The 24391-nt window shown below is 35.4% G+C and overlaps 1 protein-coding gene across 17 annotated transcripts in view; it reads left to right on the plus strand.

Annotated features, from left to right (window-relative positions):
* Nucleotides 1–24391, plus strand: part of DCAF6 (DDB1 and CUL4 associated factor 6) — a 167328-nt gene that overhangs the window by 25843 nt on the left and 117094 nt on the right. For all 17 annotated transcript variants that reach the window (XM_074221923.1, XM_074221927.1, XM_074221928.1 and 14 more), the window contains exon 3: nt 4067–4159. In XM_074221923.1, coding sequence (XP_074078024.1) covers nt 4067–4159 — 93 coding nt within the window. The remainder of the gene's footprint in view (nt 1–4066; nt 4160–24391) is intronic.

Below are 24391 nucleotides of genomic sequence, written 5' to 3' on the forward strand. Positions count from 1 at the left end.
AATAGTAGGAGAGGAACAGAACATACAACTTTTTGAGTAAAATATAAATTTTGATTCTTCAGGCTTTTTTGAAATTCACAGGAAATTTACAAGTTGCTTTTAAATGTCTAAATTTTTTAAATGCACTGAAACCATAAAGGATATATATATATATATACATATATATATATATATATATATATACACATTATATATGTGTGTGTGTGTGTGTGTGTGTGTGTGTGTGTGTGTGTGTGTGTGTATATATATATATATATATGAATAATGGGCATGGAGAGGGGATGATGTCCAGAATGACACAGAAGAGGGGGAAAAAAAGAATAATGGAGAAGATAGCTTCTAGAATAAGAGCCAAGACCAGAAACTGACTTGATAAATAGTAGTCATCATCCAGAAACCAAGAGGGGTCCTGGGGATCTTACCTAGAGAACCACCTTTCCCTAGAAATAAAGAAGGCTCTAAAAATGGTGGGATTTAAGCAATGGTTAATGATTACTAACATTTCTATGGTACTTTTAGACTTGTAAAACACCTTACATACTTATTATTTTATTTGATCCTTGCATCTTTATGAGGGTGGTGTTAGCCCCTTTTACAGATAAGGAAACAGGTTTAAATTAAATGAATCGCTTTTGCTCACATAGCTACTTAATGTTACAGGGAGGATTTGAACCCAGATTTCCTCCTTTCCTCCATGTAAGTAGACCAGAGGCAGCTAGATGGCTTAGTGGATAGAATATTGGGTCTGCAGTCAGTAAGACCCGAGTTCAAATTCGACTTCAGACACTTCCTAGTTGTGTGAATCTGGGCAAGTCACTTAACCCTCTTTTTCTTAATCCCCTGGAGAAGGAAATAGCAGATAACTTAAGGATCTTTGCAAGGAAAACCCCAAATGGGGTTTAGATGTGACTAAATGACTGAACAGTAACAGAAGTTAAGCACACTGACCCAAGTCTGTATTTGGATACGTAATGGACACATCCTGATTCTGTCTTTGGGCAAGTCACTTGATTACTCTAAGACTCAGTTTATTCATCTATAAAATAGAAAGGATTGGATGATATGATATTTAAGTCCCTTTACATCTATAAATCTTGTGATCTAACAGGCAGTTGGGGATGGGAGAATGTAAGTCAGGAGTGTTTGTGTCCTATTACCTAAAACCTTAAGTTCAAGAACTTAGACCATAGTTTGATAGACTAATGTGGACTGAATGAAAATGTTGACAGTTGGGAAGGGACACACTCATACTTTGAAACCTTAGCAACAAATCTATGTTGAGAATGATGGGAATGAATGTTTTCAACCTCAGGTCAGCTGATGGAACAGTATAAAATGACTTGAGATATTTCATGTCTTTAGAATCTATCTGGAAATGTTTCTAATGTCATAATATATAGGTAATAGTTCTCCTTTTTTTTTTGTTTTTGTCCTAATTTGGTGCTGTTGATGTGTGGGTACTCCTTCCACTAAGAACATTTGGTTCATTATTTGTGAATCTAAAAATATGTTTATGTGTTAAAATAGTAGTCAATCACTCTGGAGAGCTATTTGAAGTTGGGGGAACTGAAAAGTTCATATCCTTTGACACAGAAATCCTATTTGCAGATATATTATCCCAAATTTTATATTAATCTGTTGAGAAATTCTAATAACAAAACATTCATAGTAACTCTTTTTTTGTGGTAGTGAAGAATTGGAAATAACTATCTATTGATTGAAAAATGGCTAAAAGATAAGTTTTTATGCATGAGTACAGTGGAATATTAAGAGGTTACAAAATGTAAAGAATTAGAATCCCAAAAAGATTCTCATGAACTATTTCAAGCCAAATGAGTAAACTCAGGAAAATAGCATACATACACAACGACTACAACAGTGTTGGAAAGAACAATAAAAATGAAACTGAAGGCAGTATATTTATAAAGACTATTCTGGCTTCAGAAGTTAGAAGTTGCAACTCAGGTTGTAAAACTACAAAACTCCTGGGTACTCTCTGAACCAGATTAAATAGTCACTGGGAAATGTTTAACAAAATAAAAATACAATATAACATAAATAATGTTAATTTCTGTTTTTTTAAGTCAATATGTGTCCCATAGGTATTAAGTTTTTGATCTCTACTATCATTCCTAATCCGTGTTTTCTTAGTGTCTTGTATCCATTTTTTAAATTTAAAACCCAAGAGCATATATTTATTAATTTAATTTGAAGGATTTTATCATGTTCTTGGTAGAATTTTTTTTTAACCTCTTCATCATCATCTGCAAAAGATGTTAGGGTCTATAAGTTGCAGGTATTTTCCTAGTTCTCTTTTTGCAAATATTTAATACTGGCAGTCTCATCCAATCACAGGGGTTTCAGATGTTGTTTTCTTGCAGTGACAATCCTTCGCACCTTTGGTGCTGTGTAGACTGGTTAACAGTGGGGACCTAGGGAGCCCTGCAGTCTTGTGGGGCAGAGGACAGTGGTGAGAATAGGATTTTCTGGAAATTAACATAAGGTGAGAATGGGGGACTTGGGGGTCATTGAGCAGGAAAGTATCATTTCCAGGATCATAGGGGCAAGGGAATTGCTAGAGGATGATCAGCATCAGTTGGAGAGAATTTGGGAGTCAGCGGGATTTAGTTTGGGGTCACAGGGGAAGAGAATATAGAATCTAGTTTTAGGGGAAACAGAAAAGGGAATATTTAGAGAAAGGGAAAAGTATATGAGGGCCAGCACCAGAAGGATGTGGGTTGGAAATTGACAGAAGGATACGGTACAGGTATAAAAATTGGTCTCAAGGCCCTTCAAGACTGGGAAGAACTGGGACGGCTAGTTGGCACAGTGGATAGAGCACTGGCCCTGGAGTCAGGAGTACCTGGGTTCAAATACTGTCTCAAACACTTAATAATTACCTAGCTGTGTGGCCTTGGGCAAGCCACTTAAGCCCATTTGCCTTGCAAAAACCTAAACAAAACAAAGACTAGGAAGAACTTGTGAGGGAGAAAGGAATTATTTGTCAGAGTTTGTTGGGTGGGTCAGGTGCAGTACAGTTATAGGCATGTCCTGCTTTATAACTTTCAACAATTGCTTGTTTTCCATTGTGTGCCTGAGATGACCTTCATTTCCTTCACAGAAGCCTCATCTCTTTACAAAGAATATTTTCCTGAGAATATCCACTAATTTCTACTTGCCTGTGCCTCTCACCTAGGATACAGTCAGCTTTCTTATTTGGCCTGATTTTCAAAGAGCCAATGATAGAGACCATGGAGTAGAGACCATATGCTTGGATAGACTGGGAAGTGCAGAAAAGGATCTGGGGTGGGCGAAGTCTATGTGACCCTTTATTCCTATTAAATGTCATTTTGTTAGATTTGACCCAGAATTCCGACTGTAATTGCATGAAATTTAGTATGTATTTCTGGAAATGCTGAAGTCTCCTGAGGATCAGTTGAAGGAACTGGGAACCTTTGAGCCTGTATAAGCATGAGGGCTGTTTGCCAGTATTTCCAAGTGCTGTCACATGAAAAGAGAATTGAACTTGTTCTCTTATCTCCCACAGGGAAGAGCTCTAAAAGGTGTGGATTTAAGTTGTAGTCAGATTTAGACTTGATTCAAGGAAAAGCTTCCTAACAATTAGAGTTTCTCTGAGGTAGAATAACCTGCTTGAGTAGACTTGAGCTTCAGACTGGAGACTAAGTGACCTTTGGAGGCAGCAGTTTTGATCAGGGGTAGTTACACTAGAGACCTCTGAGGTCTCTGAGAAACTCTTGGTTTCTCTGGAATATTCATATCTTAATTCTAGATATTTTTCTCCTTTTTCTTTTCACTAATGTTAGGCCTACTGTTTCATAGAATTTATTTGTAGCATTTCAGATCTGATATTTGTAAAACAAAATTATTTTTTCATATAGAAAAACATCTTTGTGGCATGATGAGATTTTTGAATATATTGTTTAAACTTTTTTATTGAATTCTATTTTTATTATAAAATATGTAAAAATTTCAAAATTATAAAATGATTCATTAACTTTTTTTCTTAATGTAACTTTGTTTTAAAAATAATTGTTTACTCTTATAGGTGAATACAATCTGTTGGAATGACACTGGAGAGTATATTTTATCTGGTTCAGATGACACTAATCTAGTAATCAGTAATCCCTACAGCCGAAAAGTAAGTATTTTTTTTTTCTAAAAATCAAACACTTTTGTATGGGAATAGTTGGCTGAGAAAAGCAATCAATAAATTTGATGTAGCATCCTTTATCCATCTATGTTTTTGTATCAGAGCACATATTTCACTCACTTCTTCTTGGTCCTCTTTACAATTGAGTTACTTACTTGAAAAGTTCTCCCTTTTAGGTTTCCAGTTAAATTTTTTAGGTCTTCCTCTCACCATTTTCAATACATGAGCAAAGATGATTATAATATTTGAATAATTTCCTTGTATGTTAATTCCTTTACATCGATCATGGCATTATAGGTGATAAGTAGTCATCTTAATATGTTTTCACCTTGTTGCAGGTGAGAAATCCAGAACTCTGGCGATGATGTGGCTGTCCAAGGCCACACCACTTTCCAGTCTTTGCCATCTTCCTGGTCTCAGTTAATTTGTGCTGCTTCAGCTATATCTTTCTTTTCTTAAGCTATGTGGCATTATTTCTGGGTCCTTTCTTCTCAGCATTGATGTACATTTTTTCTCTGCTTCACTCCAAATGTCTTCTTGTCCTCTGAGTTCCAACTTTTAAGATCTGGCTTCAATTTCTGTAGTTCACATTCCCTTTGAAAGTACTGCTGGGTGGTGGTCATCCATTTTAATTCTAAAAGAGGATTGTTTCCTTCACATATTTTATCTGATAATTAAAAACCATCATCCACATTTCTTCTCTTTTTTTCTCATTGGACAGTTTGGGTTTTTTTTTAAACCATCATTTTGTTACTTTTTCTTTGTTCATAGAAAGGAACTCTTGACACAATTGTAAGTTAGCCATTTTGCTGTGTTATGTTAATTGGCATCAGCTTTTGAAATATTGCTGTTTCAAAGGCATCTCTTTAGCCTGAATCTTCTCAGATTTTGAAATCATGAGTCTGTTTTTAATTAGTGATTATAACTCTGAACTTTCAGCTTCTACTAATTTATTGTAATGTTCCCTATATAAACAAGAACACATAATTGGTATTCTAAGGTGTATGTACCCAGTCACCTTCCTTCCTTCCAGAGTCGTCCATGTTCCAAAAACTTCAAATGTTTCCTCATTTCTTCTTTTTCTCCTGGCTCAGTATACATCATTCAGTTGCCAAGTCTTGTCTAGTCTGCTTTCACAATATCTTTTGTATTCATCCTTTCCTTTTTTTAATTATTTGTAGCATTTTAGATTTGAAATTCACATAAACAAGCCCATTTTTAATTAAAAATAATCTTTGTAGCTTTATGTTGAGAAAATTTTGGGTAAATTGTTACCACTTCTAATTGAATTCTAATTTTATTTTATATATATATATATATATATATATATATATATATATATATATATATATACACACACACATATATATGTGTGTGTGTATATATGTATGTATGTATATATATATATGTGTATATATATATATATACACATATATATATAAATTCAGAACTTGAAAGCTACCCCGTCATTGAGGCCTTTGAAATTTCTTGTGCAGACTTTTTTTCCCCACAACTTCTCAATTAGTGTCCTTGCCTCCAGACTTTTCCTTTCTTCTTCTACCTGCACAAAGCTGACAGAATTCACCATTTTTAGGCAAAGATCTGATCAAGCCAAACATTTCCCTTATTATTATTATCACTAGGAAAAAATACAGCTTCTTCCACTCTGACTTCAGCTGACTTGATCAGTTTTGTCCCCTCTTCTCCTCTCTAAGATCTGTATTCTATCCAAATTGGCTGCTGGTTCCTCCCTGAAATTCAGCCCATCCATGCAAAACTTCTATGTTGGAACCTTCTTCCACACTTCAAATACTCAGGTCCCTCAACCTTGTTCCTAAATTTTATTTTCTTTCAAACATTACCTTAGGTGCCACTTTCTTCATCCCTCCTCCTAGTACTCAGTAATTTCTGAAATTATATTGTATATATTGCATCCCAAGGATAAAATGTAAGAGGAATCTTCACTCTTTCATTTCCTCTCTGCCTTCTACCTCAACTATTTAGAATATGACTTTCATTACCATCTTTCTGGAAGATTTTTCTCCCAGGATTGTTACAAAAGCCAAAAGCCTTATTTCATTCTTTATCCTGTTTGACCTTTCATTTGCGTTTGATACTGTTAACTATTCTACCTCATGTCTTACTCTTCTCTTCTTCCTTAACTTCCTTTCCTTTCTGCCTCTCCTTCATAGACTTCTACCCCTTCCCCTCTGATCTCTCATGTCTGAGGCTTATCTTTAGTAGCCTTCTCTCTAGCTACCTTCTCCTTTGGTGAGCTTACTTATCCTCATGGTTTAAATTCTCCTTCATTTGTTTTTTCCTGCATTGATTTTTAGGCTGATCTTTTTTGAGTAGTTAGTCATGGATCTTGGTGGGAAGACTCTGTGATGTTCTGGGGCTTGACTACGACTCAAGCAGAGGGGCACCCATGCCCCTTCACCAGTCTTCAGTGATTCCTTAGTGGCTCTAGGATGAAATTCAAATTCCTGAGTACCAGCATCTAAAACTCTTCACAGTTTGCTTCTAACCCACCTTTCTAGATTTTTTTCACATTCTTTCCCCTGACACATTTTAGCTTCCAGCCAAACTGACCTACTTGGAGTTTCCCAAACTTGTCCTTGGTGGGGTCCATCACCCCCTCAATGCCTTCTCTCCTCACCCTGGGTCCTTTAAAGACTTATCCATGAGTAACCTCCTGTAAGAAATCTTTCCTGATTATGTCACAGTTGTTTTTCTCCCAGCAAGGATTGTTAAATATTTGCCTTTGTGTTTTCAAAGTCTCTCATGGGACCTTACACAGAGCTGAATTAAATCAATTATTATCAAAATTATTATTAATCAAAATTATCATCGTTATTTTTATTTTTATTATTTTGATTCCATAGGAGATATTTTCTTGAATATCTAGGTGGTGCAGTAGATAGAGGTCTGGCTGGCAGTCAGGAAGACCTGAGTTCAGATATTGCCTCAGACAGCTTCCTAGCTGGGTGACTGTGGGCAAATCACTTTAACACTGTTTGCCTCAGTTTCCTCAACAGTAAAATGGGGATCTTAATAACATCTAACTCCTAGGGTTGTTGAAAGGATCAGATAAGATAATATTTGTACACAGTTGTACACAGTAGTGTCTAGCAGAGACTAGGCATTTAATAAGTCCTTCCTTTCTTTCAGCATGTCCAAAACAGAGTCATTCTCTTTGCTCCTAAAAGCTCTTCCCAGCTTTTCTGTTTCTATGTCTGGCACTCTGGCTCAGCTCTCCTTGAACTCACTTCATTGTCCAATATGTTGTCTGTTCTTGTTGATTTTACCTTCATAACCCCTCTCTTGTCTCTCCCCTTCTTTCCACTCATATTGCTGCCATCCTTGGCAGGCCCTCCTTCATTGCCTCTCCTCTCACATATTGCAGTACCCATCTGGCTCATCTCCCTGGTTTGAGTCTTCACCCACTCCAGAATGACTTTCTTGAATTACAGGTCTGACCCATGTTATCCTTTCCTCAGTAAACCATAGTCTTTCTCTGTTCCCTCTACATCCCATACTATTGGCCTGTTTTCCCACACTGCTCTGTCTCCCATGAATGTCAGCCCTAATTGTCCCCCATTGATGGAATGCTTTCCCTCCTTACCCCCTGGCTTTCTTCAAGACTCAACTCAAATCTGACCTTGTTAGGAGACCTTCCCTAGCTCCCCTTTTTTTGTAAGTTCTTTTCCTCCAAGATTTGTTTCTTTTTATTGGTATGTATCTTGAATATATATGCATACATATATATATGTATATATACATATACATATATACATATATATATGTATATGTATATATACATATACATATATATATACATATATATGTATATGTATATATAAGTGTGTGTGTGTGTGTGTGTGTGTGTGTGTGTGTGTGTGATTCATAGGACATCTTCCTCTGTAGAATATGGTTCCTGATGAGTCAGGATTGTGTTTATCTGCCTTTCTTTTTCTGCACTCCTTAGCACGGTTTATTGACTAATTGTATGATCTTAACTATATATATGAAAGAATACTTGCTGTAGGGGAACCTTTAAAATTGTAATTTACTGGAGATTTTTATTAGTTTTATTTAGATTTTTTTCAGTTCAGCAGCACAGCAGGATTTGAATTCATTGTCTTTCATTAAAATTTGTGATTGAAGATATATTTTGTTATAAAAATTATCTGAGAAAGTTTACCTGTTCCCTTTTTCTCTTCTCATCATTGATACACTCAGTACATGTGGAGGTATTATTTGGACAATCCTGGTTTCCATAATATGTCATTCACTTGGATGACTTGCCTGTTGAGCTAATGATTTATATTAATATCTATATTATCTATACCTATATATCCCTATATCTAGGGCAGTTCCTGCAAGTAGAAAATGAGCTGGACCAAAAGAGGAGAATTAGCTGGATTGTTTTGGGAAATTGCACAGTGCTCTCAATTATTCCAGTCGCCTTCCTGACACACAAATCCATTTTTTAAATACTAATATTAAAGGTTTGTGATATTATATGATTGGACAACATGAAATAGCACAGTCCTTGAGGAAAAAAAAATTGAGGGTGACCCTGTGGAGCAATACAGTTAATACAGTAAATTGCATACAGAAAATGGTGTGACATTATCTAAGAAATGAAAGATCAGAAGAAAGGGAACAAGAGTGAGGAAGACAGTAAACCTACTAAGGCAGCTTTAGGCTGCATTAACAAAGGAATAGTATTCAGCCCTAAGGAGCTGATAGTTTTTTTGTTTTCTCCCTCTGCCATGGTCAAACCATATCTGGAGAATCATGTTCAATTTTGAGAGCCCCATTTGTAGAATACTGACCATCTAGAGACCATCTAGAAGCAAATGACTTGGATGGTCAAAGTTGCATGAGATTTTATTAAGGAAACTGGGGATATTTGACTTGGATAAGAAAAGAAAGGAAAGACATGGTACATATCTTTCAGTGTTGAAAGTACTATCTCATGGAAGAGAATGAGACCTATATCTCTCAGCTCCATTATACAAAACTAAGAACAGTGGGTTAAGAGGGGATACATTTAAGCTTGATGCAAGTGCTTTCTGGCAGAGTGAAAGTGATGAGAGTCTTCTCTCTCACTGGAGGTCATTGGGCTCAATATCTTATAAGGAGATGTTGTAGAGGGAATTCTTGTTCATATATGGGCAATGCAAGATGGCCTCTGAGAGGCCCTTTTAATTCTGATATTTTTATGGCTCCACCATCCAAATGATATAATGGTCCCTAAGTAAAAAAAAAAAAAACTTAAGGGAAGTTTTAACAAGTTGAGTAAAATCTGTGAAGGCTCTTTGGAAGAAAATGGACACAGGCTGAGAAGAAATTGATGGGACAGCAATGGATATATCTCCCAAATCTAATTTATTCAGCCCTCATATTTTCCTTCTTTTCCAGCCTCCCATTTACAGCTTTCTGATATCTATATCTATATCCATCTATCTATCTATCTATCTATCTATCTATCTATCTATCTATCTATCTATCTATCTATACATTTATTTGAATGTTCTCCTTCCTCCTGCCCCTAAAACTGTCCCTCCTCTCCTTATTCTTCAGTTGATTCTGGCATCATCTTTGAAGTCACCTCCGATTCTTCCTTCTCTTTTACTCCCCAACATTTAATCATTTACCAAGTCTTAATTGTTTTTTATCTTTGCAGTCTCTCTCACACTGACTGCTCCTTTTTCTCTTTCAACACCCTCTTTCAAGGTCAATTCTACCTGAACTGAACCATTGTAGCAGCTTAGCTGGTTCCTTTCTTCCTCCTTTCCCCTTTCACTTCTCTCCTTCCATAGTCCCAGCTTCTAAAATATCTGATAAATGCAGCTATCCATATCAGTCTTGCTGAAAAAGCTAAATTAACTCTTTAGTTTCTTGTAGGATGAAATGTGTACTCCTCTTCCTGATAACCTTGAATCTACAACCTTTTATTTTTTAATATGTGGATAGCTTTCAATATAATTGGTCTTCTTTGTAAACACTATATATATATATATATATATATGCATATAAAAACACAGTTCTCAAGAAGGGCCTATGATTTACAGAAGAGTAAGACCTCACTGTACTAAGTTGTATGCTTTCCAAAATCTGCTTCCTTTATGGTCTTATATCATCCTCTTTTCCTTATACATCCTGTTCCACCTAAACAGAATTCACTATTAATTCCTCAGTTTTAAACTGACCTCTCTAACCTTAGTTTATTTGTGCTGGCTGCTTCCATCCCTTCATTTTTCTACCTGTTGGTATCAGTGGATAGATTTCAAAGTGCCTGTGAACTTGGATGGAGGAAAAATTTAACATCTTTGTTTATACTAACCTTTGATTTTCTTTGTAATCTTATCTATTTTACGCATTTCAAAACATTATTCTGAGAAGTCCAGAGACTTTACTAGACTGCTAGAGTGATTTGAGATACAAAAAAATCTTAAGTCAAGTCTCTATCAGTTGCCTCTTCATTACACCTTTCTTCACAGTTGAAAGTAATAGATATCCCCTTCCTCAGATCTTCTTTTTGTTTTTCCGTATCGTGTTATACACTGAATTCTATTTGAATACATGCCTTATTTAGATTGTTAGCTCTTGTCAGGGTCATATTATTGTTCATCTTATTCCCAGCACCTAACATGGTACTTTGCAAATAGGAGGAACTTAATATGTTTAGTTGAATTTACTGTATTAGTTGAGATCTTCCTTACTTACCTTGTAATATATTGCACAGTATTTCCTTTTTCAGTTTTTACAGTGGCTTCTCTAAAACTGATGATGTGAAAGTAGAAAAATCACTTCAGCCCTGAACGTCTTTTCTTCATCTGTAAAGGAGGAGTTGAAATAGGTGATCTTTGAGGTCCTTTCTAAGATTCTTTCTAACATTCTATGATTCTGTAACTTAGATGAACTCCTGATCTGACTTTTAATATGGTTCCAGGAGTGTTTTTTTCTCCATCGTTTCACCAAAACGCGTTTTTTCCCTTTTTATTCTTCCTTTCTTTTGGTCAAAATAAAATTTCCAAAAAATTTGAAATCTATGTAAATTGTTTCTTGATCTTTTCTTCTCTGTTTTCTTACTCCCTTAATGTTTCCTTTTTGTTCTAACAAATAATCAAAAATTTCTCAAAAAACAAACTCTGCATTTCATAACTTCTATCTGCTTCCAGCAGCAGTTTCAAAGCTAAATTTCTTATTAGTTGGTATTGTTAGGGGCAGCTAGATAGTGCAGTGGATGGGAGCACAAGTCCTGGAATCAGGAGGGACTAGGGTTCACATATGGCCTCAGGCACTTGACTCTTACTAGCTTGACCTTGGACAAGTTATTTAACCCTGCTTACCTTAAAAAAATGTTACTTTTGTTAAAGTTATAAAAATTTTTCCTACTAAGTATGTGGACATAACTTTAATATTTAAAAGTATTTCCTCAGATTTTGTATTCAACCTTGTTTACTATTTCATCCTAAAAATTGAATTATTTACTTTGATGTTCTATTTGATTCACATCCATCAAGTAAATGAGATGAAAGTTATTTTAAAGATTCCTCTTAAGTCAAAAAGACAACTCTTGGAAAGACAATGGAGTATAAGCTTTAAAGTTGGTAGCATGCATCATTAAGAAAAAAATTCATCTAAATTTGATTTTTTTTTTAAACTGTATACTTTTTTAAGTTATGAAAGTTTCAAAGTATCTGGACATTATGATCCAGAACTGGACTGCTGGAATTGTTTCACACATATGATCCCACCTAGTGGTTTCTCCTTTTCATCATTCTGAAGAAGCATCTTGTAACTCTTTCCCCCAAAACAGTATAGCTATTTGGTCAGACCCTGGTTTTTGTTTTTTGGGTTTTTTTTAGCCTAAATGAAAGGTATAATTGATAAGGGACTGTGGAACTCATCATCTTCCACTCCCTAGAGAAGCATGACTCCCCATCACTACATTCATGACAAGTAGTCATCTGACCACTGCTTTAATAGTCCCCCAGATGCAAAGCTCACTGATTCCTACTGCAGCCCATTCTGAGTTGTTGGAACCTCAATACTAGCTATTCCTAAAAATCAAATAATTGTCACATGGATAAGTGTCATTGGTGACCATTGCCTTTGTTTTCCACCTGCCCCAGGACTTGGTGCCACTGTGGTCTACAGGGAAGGAGCAGAGCTGTCAGATTGGCTGCAGCCCTGTACACCTTACTCAAAGACCTCTTCTGTCCTAAACTTTTGCCTGCTGTCCTCCTCAGTAGGGGGAGAACTATATGGGTGAGTCACAGCGCAGTTTAAAAATTTTAATTTCTAAGGCATATTTTAAACCCCAGTGCCTTTTCAAACCTTGAAACATTACACATTTTGTGAATGTTTTAAGCATTTATTTAAACTGAAGCTTTAAAATTTCATATCTGTAAGTTTAACTCTTCATGAAAAACAAAGAATTATGGCATGCATTTAAAAGTGATAATCCCAACTTTGTTTTCTTTTTCATTGTAAGGAATTGATGTGGCAGTATTTCCTAAAATAACTTGAAGATTGAGAAAATAAAAGCATTAAATAAAAATGAAAATGATTCTTTATATTTTTTAAATTGACTAGTGATATCTCTTATGATGCTCTAAAATAATACAAAATAGTTAATATCTTTTATACTACTCAGACATAGATCCAAAACAAAATGTAATAATACATATATGGTATATTAAATATGTCATATTTTTAAAAATGCCATAACTACAGTTATTTACATGGTTTCTCTTTTATCAGCAGGGCTCCCCATTTAATTTATGTTGTAGTGGCTTATATAGTTCTGGCTATATTTACACCTCCTCTGACCTTTGACCGATAAATAGCGTTTGTGATTTGTCCTTAAGGAAAGAAAAACTACTCTTTTGAATGTGATCATTTTTTAGCAAAATATTTTGCATAGCTGACCACATGTGAAAGCAAGATTTCATGGGGCACCATGTGTGCCATGTTATGTTTTCTTCTTCTAAGAAATTATAAGCTATTTCTCTTGTCATTATTATAGGGAAGGAACATTTCTAAATTTAGTTACTGGGTAAGCTTAAAGGCAGCTAGTTGACTCAGTGGATAGAGTGCTGGACTTAGAGTTAAGAAGACCTTTGAGTTCAAATCTTGTTTCTACAATTTACTGCTTTTGTGATCTTGCAGCAAGTCATGTAACTTCTCTCAGTCTCAATTTCTTCATCTATAAAAGAGGGATAATAATAGTAATTATCTTCTAGGGTTGTTGTGGGGAGTAAATGTGATATTTGTAAAATGCTTTGCAAACCTTAAAACTGCTGTTATTTTTTCTTGTAGAACTGGTTTTTTGAAATTTCATCTCTAGAAATTAATCTTTTAATTATGTTTAGTAAGACTTTTCTGAAATGCAAGTAGCCTGGTGATGATTAGCAATGAATTATCTTAAAAGTTTGTCTCAAAAAAAAAGAAATTAACAATTTGGTGAAGTCAGAAAAATTGTTTTCAAATTGACCTTATTATGTTCTAAGCTTGTGAGCTTGATAATTTACTTAGTCTTTCTCATCCGCAGTTAACTTGCTGGAAAATACAAGTAGTAATACTTAAATTAACTACTTTAGAGGTTCATTGTGAGAAATGTTCTTTGGAAGTTTTAAAGTAATATGTCATTATTAGTAGTAGTAATTATTTCATATTACTATAAAATTGATAGTTTAAGGAATGACAATAATAAGCATACTGATGGCAATAAAATAATCTTGTCTGAAGAAAATAATTTTCTAAACACATTGAAAAAGAGAGATCTGGTGAAAAATCTTTTTTCAGACCCATGTATTTGTTCTATTTAATAGTAGCTTCAAATAATGCTCTGGCATAGGAAAAAGTTATTGAGCACATTTGAACATGGGAGGATGTAAAACCATGATTCTGATTTCTGATACAGAACTGATGAAAATGAAAGAAAACACATAGCATGTCTTTGAAACTTTGCTATGCAGTTAAAATGATGAATATTTAATTGATTTAGACATAAGGCCCATGTTTTTAAAACATTCTTTTGCCAAGAGGTGTTTTCTGTCTTTTTTTTTTTGGCAAGGTAGTAGGGTTAAGTGACTTGCCCAAGGTCACACAACTAGGTAATTATTAACATGTCTGAGGCCAGATTTGAACTCTAGGGTCCTCCTGACTCCAGGGCCATTGCTCTATCGAATGTTCCACCTAGCTGCCCTCAAGAGATGTGTTCTTAGAATAAGTGAAATAAAGACTCAATTATTTGAAATCAGTGAATATTTCCTTTTCTAATTATATGGATGTTTATTGAAGTTCTTCATGTAGTAGTTGGATGACAAATTGTCAGAAATATTATGGTGCCCATTCATGGACCTGTAAAGGGGTTCATCTGTAGATGAGCTCCAGTCCCACTTAAATCTGGAACTTTATGAATCCTGAATTTGAGTAGGTCAGAGGTAAAGCCTAGTCAGGTATCCTGCTCTATAAATAGAATACAACTTTTTAGTGACCAGAATGGTTGTCTCTGGCAAGTATGTTGTTTCTTTTTGTATAGTGCTTGATCAACTTTGGTAAATTTATAATTCTTTTTCCCCCTCTACTTCATGAGCACCGCCCCATTCTGTTCAGATTTATCTAGTTGCATTGACATTTGCTACATCATCACATTTCTAAAGTGTTAAAAGGGACATAATTCCAAATTTATAGATTACTTTTTCATTTTATATTGACTATTTTATAATGCCCTATACAGAGGGCATATATCATCATCAATGATCTGTGGATCATGTTTTAGGATTTGGTTACTTCCCTTGAGTTTTTCTACAAACAGCTAATGTTTTCAGTGTTCCTGACCTGAGCACTATCCTCTTCCTTACTTTCTCCCTAGATTTTCATCTTAACTTTGGAACAATTGCCCTTTGTCCGGAGCTTAGCACATGGTAGGAGTTTATTGACTGACTGCCAACACATTGTTTGTCCTGAACTTTAACTGGTTTATTCAGTCTGTCATTTATCTATAGATGGACATACAAGCGAGGTCATGAAATTAATTGTATCCTTTTCGGCCTGAAATGGCTCATAGTCATTTTACCTTCATTCCAAAAGACAGAGTGACAAAGGAACTCTGTGCTGTCATACATAAAAGTTCTTTATGAGAAGTCTTTGCTTCAACCCACAGTATGTATAAACTTTTTCTAAATGTTGGACTGTGATCCACAACATGAGGAGATTTTGGAAATTGCCATATTCTATAAAACAGCCCATATCCTGTTTGTAATAGAAATAAAACTTGATGTGGAATTTTCTGAATGCCAATTCATCATACACTTAAAGTTCTGTTCATGATTTACACCCAGGAACACTGTGACAAAATTGATATCACAAGAAACACAGTGTAGGTACATGAAAATTATGGGAGTATAATTATTAAAGAGTTTGGGGCAACATGTAGAGGAACACTCCTTAGATTCTTATTTACTAAGAACCCTTAATTAAATGTAGAAATATCCTGTGTGACTTAGTAGTTCCTTTGAAGATAAAAGAGAATTGCAAAGAAGTCAGTTACTTATTTCTTTGAAAGTGTACTGCAGAATAAGGATGTAAGAATCCTGCTCAACATTAATTAATCTTTATGTGCATCTTGTTTTTCTACCTTTACACAATTGGTATATAAGATAATATTCACTCTTTCCTGAGCCTGAAAATTTCCGATCCAGATTAATTTCCTTTAAAAAAGGGGGCAGAGGGTGGCTAGATGGTGCAGTGGATATAGCACCAGCCCTGGAGTCAGGAGTACCTGAGTTCAAATGCGGCCTCAGACACTTAATAATTACCTGGCTGTGTGGCCTTGGGCAAGGCACTTAACCCCATTGCTTTGCAAAAAAAACCATAAAAAAATAAAAAATAAAAAAAGGCAGAATTTTCTTTAAGTGCCAATTTTAATTCAAAATTGCCCCAACTTAGGAAATGAAAAATACTTGTTATTTTTAAAAGTTCTTCTTTGCTAAAATAGCCATTATTTGGCCAATTTTATAATTAACAATCATGATATATTTCTGATGTCTGAAAGGACTTCTCTTTTAGTCAGAATTTTAATGCATCTGTTTTGGATAGTGCTATAATTATGTTAATGAAAATATTTTAAAACTTGGATTCTTTCCTTTTGATTGTTTGTTATGTATTTGAGATTGAGATTGGGTCTTCCTATCTCTCCCATACTCTTAAATACTATCACTAGTCACCACTCACAGAAGCTTTAACTTCCATTTATTAGGACCAGACTTTGTGGGCTCCACCTTAAGTGACCTGGTTGTCCCTACTTCTTGGAGCTTACCATATGAGTACAGACTTAGTGTGGATGCTTGGTTGACTTGAATCCTACTGTAGTTCAGCATTCCTGAACTCAAGAGATCTATCCATCAATCTCAAGTTTTCCTTTTGTAGTTTTCCTAAAATCAAAGAACAAGTGTATTATTTAGTTATTTGAAAACTAATTTCAACACTTTATTTTTAATAGACACTTTTAACTCATTATCTGAATATAAACAACTTTTTATTTGCTAAAACTTGGCGTTATTAGTTATAGTAAATTAAAAGGGCTTTGCATAAATGTGAACTAGGCAATATATTAAACAAAATCAGTGACTTGTTATTTCTTTTCTGATTTATTTCCAAAGAGCTTGTAAAGAAAGTCCTTGTTTTATCATCAAATGGACCAGAAATATAGAGAAAATGATTTCCTTTAGATTTCAACTTTTTCCTGGGATGAGTTCAAATGGAAATATGTGGTTAGTTTGTGAAGTCTTTTGTAACACATTGATGTATTACCAAGGCAAAAGATTCTCAGTTTTTTTGCTTGAAAAGTATACTCAAGGAGTGGCTAGGTGGCGCAGTGGATAAAGCCACCAGCCCTTGAGTCAGGAGTACCTGGGTTCAAATCCTGTCTCAGACACTTAATAATGACCTAGCTGTGTGGCCTTGGGCAAGCCACTTAACCCCATTTGCCTTGGGAAACAAACCTAAAAAAAAAAATATAAAGAAAAGTATACTCAAATAGCTTAGATTGGATTCTAGAATCGAATCGACTTACAAATAAAAGAATTTCTCCTTGCCAGTAAGAAAGTAAAGTCTTGAAATACTATTTTGCAAGAATTTATGGAGAGATTTGGGGAAAGAAATATTACCTTATTGGCAAGAAATGTTTTAAACCCTGTGCACTGTTTGAGGATAAAAAGAGGATTTGTAATTAAATGATTAAAATCAACTTTATGATAACAAATGGCTCTATTGAGCCAACTCTTCATTCTTTTTTTCAAAGAAAGATTTTATTTAATTTGAATTTTACCATTTTCCCCCTAATCTTGCCCCCCCCCCCCACATTGTTTCCATGGTATACATTGATCTAAGTTGAATGTGATGAGAGAAAACACATCTTTAAGTAAAAAAACATAGAGTATAAGAGATAGCAAAATTACATAATAAGAACGGTTCTGATTGTTTTTTAAATTAAAGGTAATAATCTTTGGTCTTTGTTCAAACTCCACAATTCTTTCTCTGGTTACAGATGGTATTCTCCATGACAGATACCCCAAAATTGTGCCTAATTATTGTACTGATGGAATGAGCAAGTCCATTAAGGTTGACCATAAACCCCAAGTTGCTGTTAGGGTGTACAGTATTATTCTGGTTCTGCTCATCTCACTTAGCATCAGTTCATGAAAGTACTTCCAGGCTTCCCTGAATTCCCATCCCTCCTGGTTTCTAATAGAACAATAGTGTTCCATGAAAAACATATACTACAGTTTGCTAAGCCATTCCCCAAATGAAGGACATTTACTTGATTTCCAATTCTTCGCCACCACAAACAGGGCTGCTATGAATATTTTTGTACAAGTGATGCTTTTTTACTCTTTTTCATAATCTCTTCAGGATATAGACCCAGTAGTCAATCCTACATTCTTGATACAAATCTAGCCTGATCATGGTATACAATCTTTGTAATTTGTTACTATAGTCTCTTTACTAATATTTTATTTAATGTTTTTGCATTTGGCTTCATTTTCTTTCTGTTTTTATTTCTCTGGTTTAGGTATCAAGGACATTTTTTGTCATAGAAGGAATTTGTAGAACCACTTCTTTTCCAATTTTTTCCCAAATAAATTATATAATATTGGAATCATTGATTTTTGAATGTTTGAATAGAATTCATCTGTAAATCCTTCCAGTCCAGAGTTGGTTTTCCTTTCTCTTTGGGAGCTCATTTACAGCTTCTTAACAGTTATATAAATCCTCTATTTCTTGTGTTAAATTTGGGCACTTTATATTTTGGTATAAATCTCACTTTAAGGTTATCAGTTTTATAGTCATAAAATTGAATAAAATAATTTCTAAAAATTTCCTTTATTTTTCATTTGTTGTGAATTTGCCTTTTAAAATTTTGATACTGTTAAATTGGTTTTCCTTTTCTTTTTAGCTAAAGGTTTATCTGTTTTACCACTACTTTTATCTATTAATTGTTGGTTTTTGTTGGGATTTTTTGATGATCTCGATTTTTGATAATCTCTTTGAGTTTCAGAATTTCTGTCTGGTATTAAATTAGGGTGTTTTAAATTTGTTTGTTTTCTAGTTTTTTTAATTGCATGCCCAAGTTGTTGATCTGTTCTAAAATTTCCCTTAAGGACTGCTTTGGCTGCATCCCAAATTTGGTATGTTGTCTCATTATTGTCATTATCTTTAATAAAATTATCTATTGTTTTTTATTTGTTTTTTGACCCACCCATTTTTGGGACTTAAGTTATTTAGAATTTTATTAATTTTAGCCTTTAAGTATCCCTGTACTGAATATAAATTTTTTTATAGCATCGTTTTCTATCAAAGGTATGTTTAATATTGCTAATTTTCTTCATTTTTGTGGTTTTTAATGTCCAAATACTTGGGACAAGTTTTGTAAATATGTCATGAATAGCTGAGAAATATGTATATTCCTTTTCTCATTCAATGATTAACAGAGATCTATCATAGTTAACATTGATGCAATTCTATTTAGATCTTTAGCTTTTTTTTTTTGTTAAATTTATTTAGGTCTGTGTTGATTCCCCCAACATTATAATTTTGATGTCGATTTTTCTCTATTACTCATTTAACTATTTCTTTAAATATTTTAAAGCTATGACATTTTTTTGTATGTATATATGTCTCTGTGTGTGTGTGTGTGTGTGTGTGTGTGTGTGTGTGTGTGCATATATTTGGTGCTAGTGTTTAGTTTATAGTACCTTTCAACATAATACAGCTTCCCCCATCATTTCTTAATTAAGCCTATATTTACTATATTTGCTATTGCTTTGCCTGAAATCATGATTGCTACCCCTCCCCTTTTTTTGTTAGCTGAAACATAGTTGATTTTGCTCAGCCCCTTATTTTAACTGTGCTAATCTTTGCTTCACGTTTATTTTCTACAAACTGCATACCATTGGATTCTACTTTCTGATGTATTTTTTTTTCTGTTCTTTTTTATTTTATGGGTTAATTCATCCCATTTACATTCACAGTTATGATTTTTATTTTCTTCCATTCTGTTCTTTTACACTTTTTCCTCTCCTGGTTTCCTGACTTCCCTTTACAAATAAAAAGAGGTTGGTGATTGAGAGGGTTTTCAGCATTTGTGTTCTAGGTTTCATTCAGTGTACCTCTGCTCTCTTGCCCATCATTCCTTCATCCAGAGACCAATCACAGATATTCTCATTCTCTCTCTCTCTTCTTTTTTGATTTTTGTAAGGCAATGGGGTTAAGTGACTTGCCCAAAGTCACACAGCTAGGTAATTATTAAGTGTCTGAGACCAGGTTTGAACTCAGTTACTCCAGACTCCAGGACTGGTGCTCTGTCCACTGCAACACCTAGCTGCCCCCAATCACAGATTCTCACTCAAGCTTCTTTTAATGTACTACCCTTCTTGGTTAGAATTTGCTTTGCTTATGACTAATTCTTTCCTGAAACTACTATTCTTTTTCCACCCTGTCTTATTTCCCTTCTCTTTTTCTTCTTGAAAGAAATGTCTGTATCCAAATGTGTATAATTTTTTTTCTTTGACCAGTTCAGATGAAAAGTGAGACTCAAGTGTCTCATATTCCCCTGGCTCCTTCCTCTTTTTTTTGCATATTTTTAAACTTACATTCTCTGATTATATGAGACACTTTAATGTTTGATTTCTTTCATTGTTTATTTTTCCAATCTTAATTCTCAATTTTGAACTTTGTGTTAGGGCAAACTCTGTGTACTTCTGGAGGGAATAGATGAGCTGTTCTTTTTTTATTTTTAATTTTTTTTTATTTAAGGCAATGGGGTTGAGTGACTTGCCCAAGGTCACACAGCTAGGTAATTATTAAGTGTCTGGGATTGGATTTGAACTTGTCCTCCTGACTCTAGGGTTCATCTACTTCCACTACCTAGCTGCCCCTCAGATGAGCTGTTCTTTCATGAATCTAATAAATGTTTTTACAGGTCTTAAGTGCTGTGTTCTTTTTTTTTTAGGTTTTTGCAAGGCAAAAGGGGTTAAGTGGCTTGCCCAAGACCACACAGCTAGGTAATTCTTAAGTGTCTGAGACCGGATTTGAACCCAAATACTCCTGACTCCAAGGCTGGTGCTTTATCCACTACGCCACCTAGCTGCCCCAAGTGCTGTGTTCTTTAAGAGTATTTGGGGTAATTTAGACTAGGACTAGGATCAAAAAACTAGCCAGAGGATCAAATCCAGCCTGCTGCTTGTATTTGCATGACAATTAGCTAAAGATAGACTTCAACTTTTTTAAAAAATAAAACTTTTTTTTTTAAATGTGAAAACCATTCTCAACTTATAAAAACAGGCAATCTTCGCTAACCCTGGGCTAGAGCCTTACAAAGAGTGGTCTGAGCTTTTCAAGCTCCTGACCAGGGTTTGGGTCCGAGGCATCTGCTGTGAGATTGCCTCTGGTTGGAGCTCTTGTAGCCTGCTGCTGGATCCAACCCTTACCAGTTCACTGGATGGTTCTTCAGGTTCAGGATGATAGAACTGCAGGCTCCTCTTGGAGATCTAGACTCCTTCTCCTGGGGTCATTCCATTATAAGCTTCATACTTGTCTGGGAATTGGATCTGAGACCCTACTCCATTCCTGGACTCAGAACACACTGTTGCTGCTATCTTCTGCCCCTGCTCTTTGCTCAGTACACAGCTTCAGACCCACAGCTGTTCCTTTCCCTCATCTACCACACCCCTCCCCTTTGACAACCCCCCCCCCCCTTCCCCCAACCACAGGTTCCTTTCTGAGTCCACTCTGAATCTGAGACAGCTCTGGAGTATAAGCAATAGAGATGTCTGTTGGTCCCTGGCCCAGCTTTCTTTCACAGCATCAGATCTTCCGTGTTGGAACAAAGACCTTTTCTTGGCCCATTGCACCACAGCCAGCCCCAGGGCAGGCTTCAGCCCACGTGCTTCTGACTCCAGACCTCTGTCTCCCTAGACAAATCTGGGTTACAGAAAAGAAACACTGATTTTTCTGGGAGTTTCTGATTAGGATTTGGTCTGGTATATTTTCTTGGTCTTTATGCAGTGTAGTGGAGGAAAATCATCTTATACTACTGCCTTCATCCTATTGTTCCTCTCCTCTTGCATTTTATTTTATAATGTGTCTTATTATTCTGAGAGATTTGCATTTATCTTCTTAAACTATGAAACCTCGTAGATGGGTTCCTCTTATAGGTGAGATATCTTAATTTTGTACTTGTGTCCCCAGCATGTAGCACAGTACTTTTCACATAGTAAGTCATAAGTGCATTTTCATTCAGTTATTCTAGTAATTTCTATAATTTAAATCTTAAAATAAGTAGTTAAGGCTTAGAAACTTTTTCCCCCTCAGAGTTTTATAACTTTATCCTTATTCAAATAAATTTTATTCTTAATGTAATAAAATCAAAGTACTGCTTACGTTTATACAAAATTTATACATCAGCATAATGAGCTTTCCTTTTCCAGGACAATGGCAGTTGGAGTTATAGTATATAAAAAAGGCAATTGAAAACATGCTAAAAAAATGCTAAAAGAATCATTCTTTCTAAATGTGCCTTAGGAATAATGGTTTAGTGAATCTAAGCAGATACCTGGGAATTAAAACTTGTCATCTCTGCTGTATTATTATTTCATTCTAACATGAAAGTTGCTGAATTTCATAAAACAAACCAGAGACGTTCAGTGGGTCTTCTCTTGTTTTCTTTCCATAACACACAAGGTAACGCCATACCTGCCCCCCCATATTCAGTCTGCTGCTGCATATTTTTCTTTCTCCCTTCACACCTCTCATATACATTCTGCTAGACCAACTACATGTTTTTCATTTCAAATTAGTTGTCTCCTAGACATCTTAATCTCATGTCCAAAATGGAATTCACTATTTCCCCTTCAAAATATTCAACTATCAGGCTTCTAGTAACCCAGGTTCACTAGTAGTTCTCTCCATTTTTTTTGCACTTCTCTCTCACCTGGCATATTCAGTCAGTTTTCAAATCTTGTTTCTGTGCAACATCTTGACTTGTGTGTATTCATACATCCCCCCCCCCCCCCCCAGTCTGGTGGTGACTGTTGCAGTATGATCATGGGCAATTTCTAGATTGTCAGAACACCTGAACACCCTTCACCCTTCAGTCTCAGTTTCCTCATCTGTAAAATAGAGATAAAAAATAGCTCCTGGGGCGGCTAGGTGGCATAGTGGATGAAACACCGACCTTGGAGTCAGGAGTACCTGGGTTCAAATACAGTCTCAGACACTTAATAATTACCTAGCTGTGTGGCCTTGGGCAAGCCACTTAACCCCATTGCCTTGCAGAAAAAAAAATAGCCCCTGCCTTACAAGGTTGTTGAGGATGTAATGAGATGATTATCATAAAGAACTTGGGAAAACTTTCAGAATTAAACAGTCATAACTTTTATTAATGATATTCCAGACAGGGCTATGCAGAAAATTTTTACAAAATTTTTAGTATGTGTCAGTCACTAAAGGGACTTTCCTTTTTTTTTTCTCCTCTTTTTGCAAAGCAATGGGCTTAAGTGACTTGCCCAAAAGTCACATAGCTAAGTAAGTATTCATTTTCTCAGGCTAGATTTGAACTTGGGTCCTCCTGACTCCAGGGCTGGTACTCAATCCACTGTGCCACCTAAGAGATTTTCTGCCCTGCCATCTCCAAGCCCATATTCAGTATGCTTTCCTGGCTTCTAGGATCAAATAGACATTGGGCATTCAGAGCTCTTCTCATTCTGGCCTCATGTTACCTTTCCTGTCTAATTGTATATTAACCTTTCCTCCTCCCCTCTTCCTGATGCACTCAGGGTTTCGCTCAGCTGGCTTTCTTGCTAATCCTAGTGCTAGGCTTTGGCCCTGCTCCTCATGGCAGAAATTCACTCCCTGTTACCTTTCCTTCATAGAATCCCTGATTTTCTTCAAGATTTCTCTCAAGAGCCACATTCTACAGGAAGCTTTTCCTAGTAGTGTTACCCTCTTTCAAAGCCAACTTAACAGTTTTGTACAGATTGGTGTGGATCTAGAGCCATGTGTGATTGTGTACAGGCACATCCTCTATCCCCAGATAAAATGTGTATCACTTGAAGACAAGGACTGTTTCTTTTCTCTTTGTATCTCCAAGGTTTAGCAACTCTTACAAATTGCTTTAAAAAAAAATTCTTAATTAATTCTGTTCTCTGCCTCCCTTCCCAATCCTCTGCCCCCCAAAAGCAAACTTTGAGGCCAGAAATTGTTTTATTTTGTCTGTGTCCACAGGGCCTGTCATACAACAGGAGTTTAAAAAGATGATTGTTAAATTGAATTGAAACTTTGTGAGCCTTGAGCCCCTCTTTTCTGGCCTCCTGTTTTTACCTGTTATCTTCCCTGTCTCATTTTATTTTCCCACCCAAGCCACCATTTTATTTCTCGTCTCTCATTTTAGCTGGTCATTACATAATTACTGACAATGCAATAATAATTAAGGTCCTAGTTGACAGGTACCTAAGGTATTACCCATTATGGACTAGAAGGAGTATGTAGCTGGTGCCAGGCTTAGAATTGGGAAGACCTAAGTTTGAATCTGGTTTCCAGTAACTATTACAGTAGCTGTACAATTTTGGCTAGTTACTAACTTGTCTCAGCCCCTCTTTCATCATCATCATCTTTATCACTTTAAGTTTTGCAAAG

This window comes from Macrotis lagotis, chromosome 2 (genome assembly GCF_037893015.1).
Source record: "Macrotis lagotis isolate mMagLag1 chromosome 2, bilby.v1.9.chrom.fasta, whole genome shotgun sequence".
Lineage (NCBI taxonomy): Eukaryota > Metazoa > Chordata > Mammalia > Peramelemorphia > Peramelidae > Macrotis > Macrotis lagotis.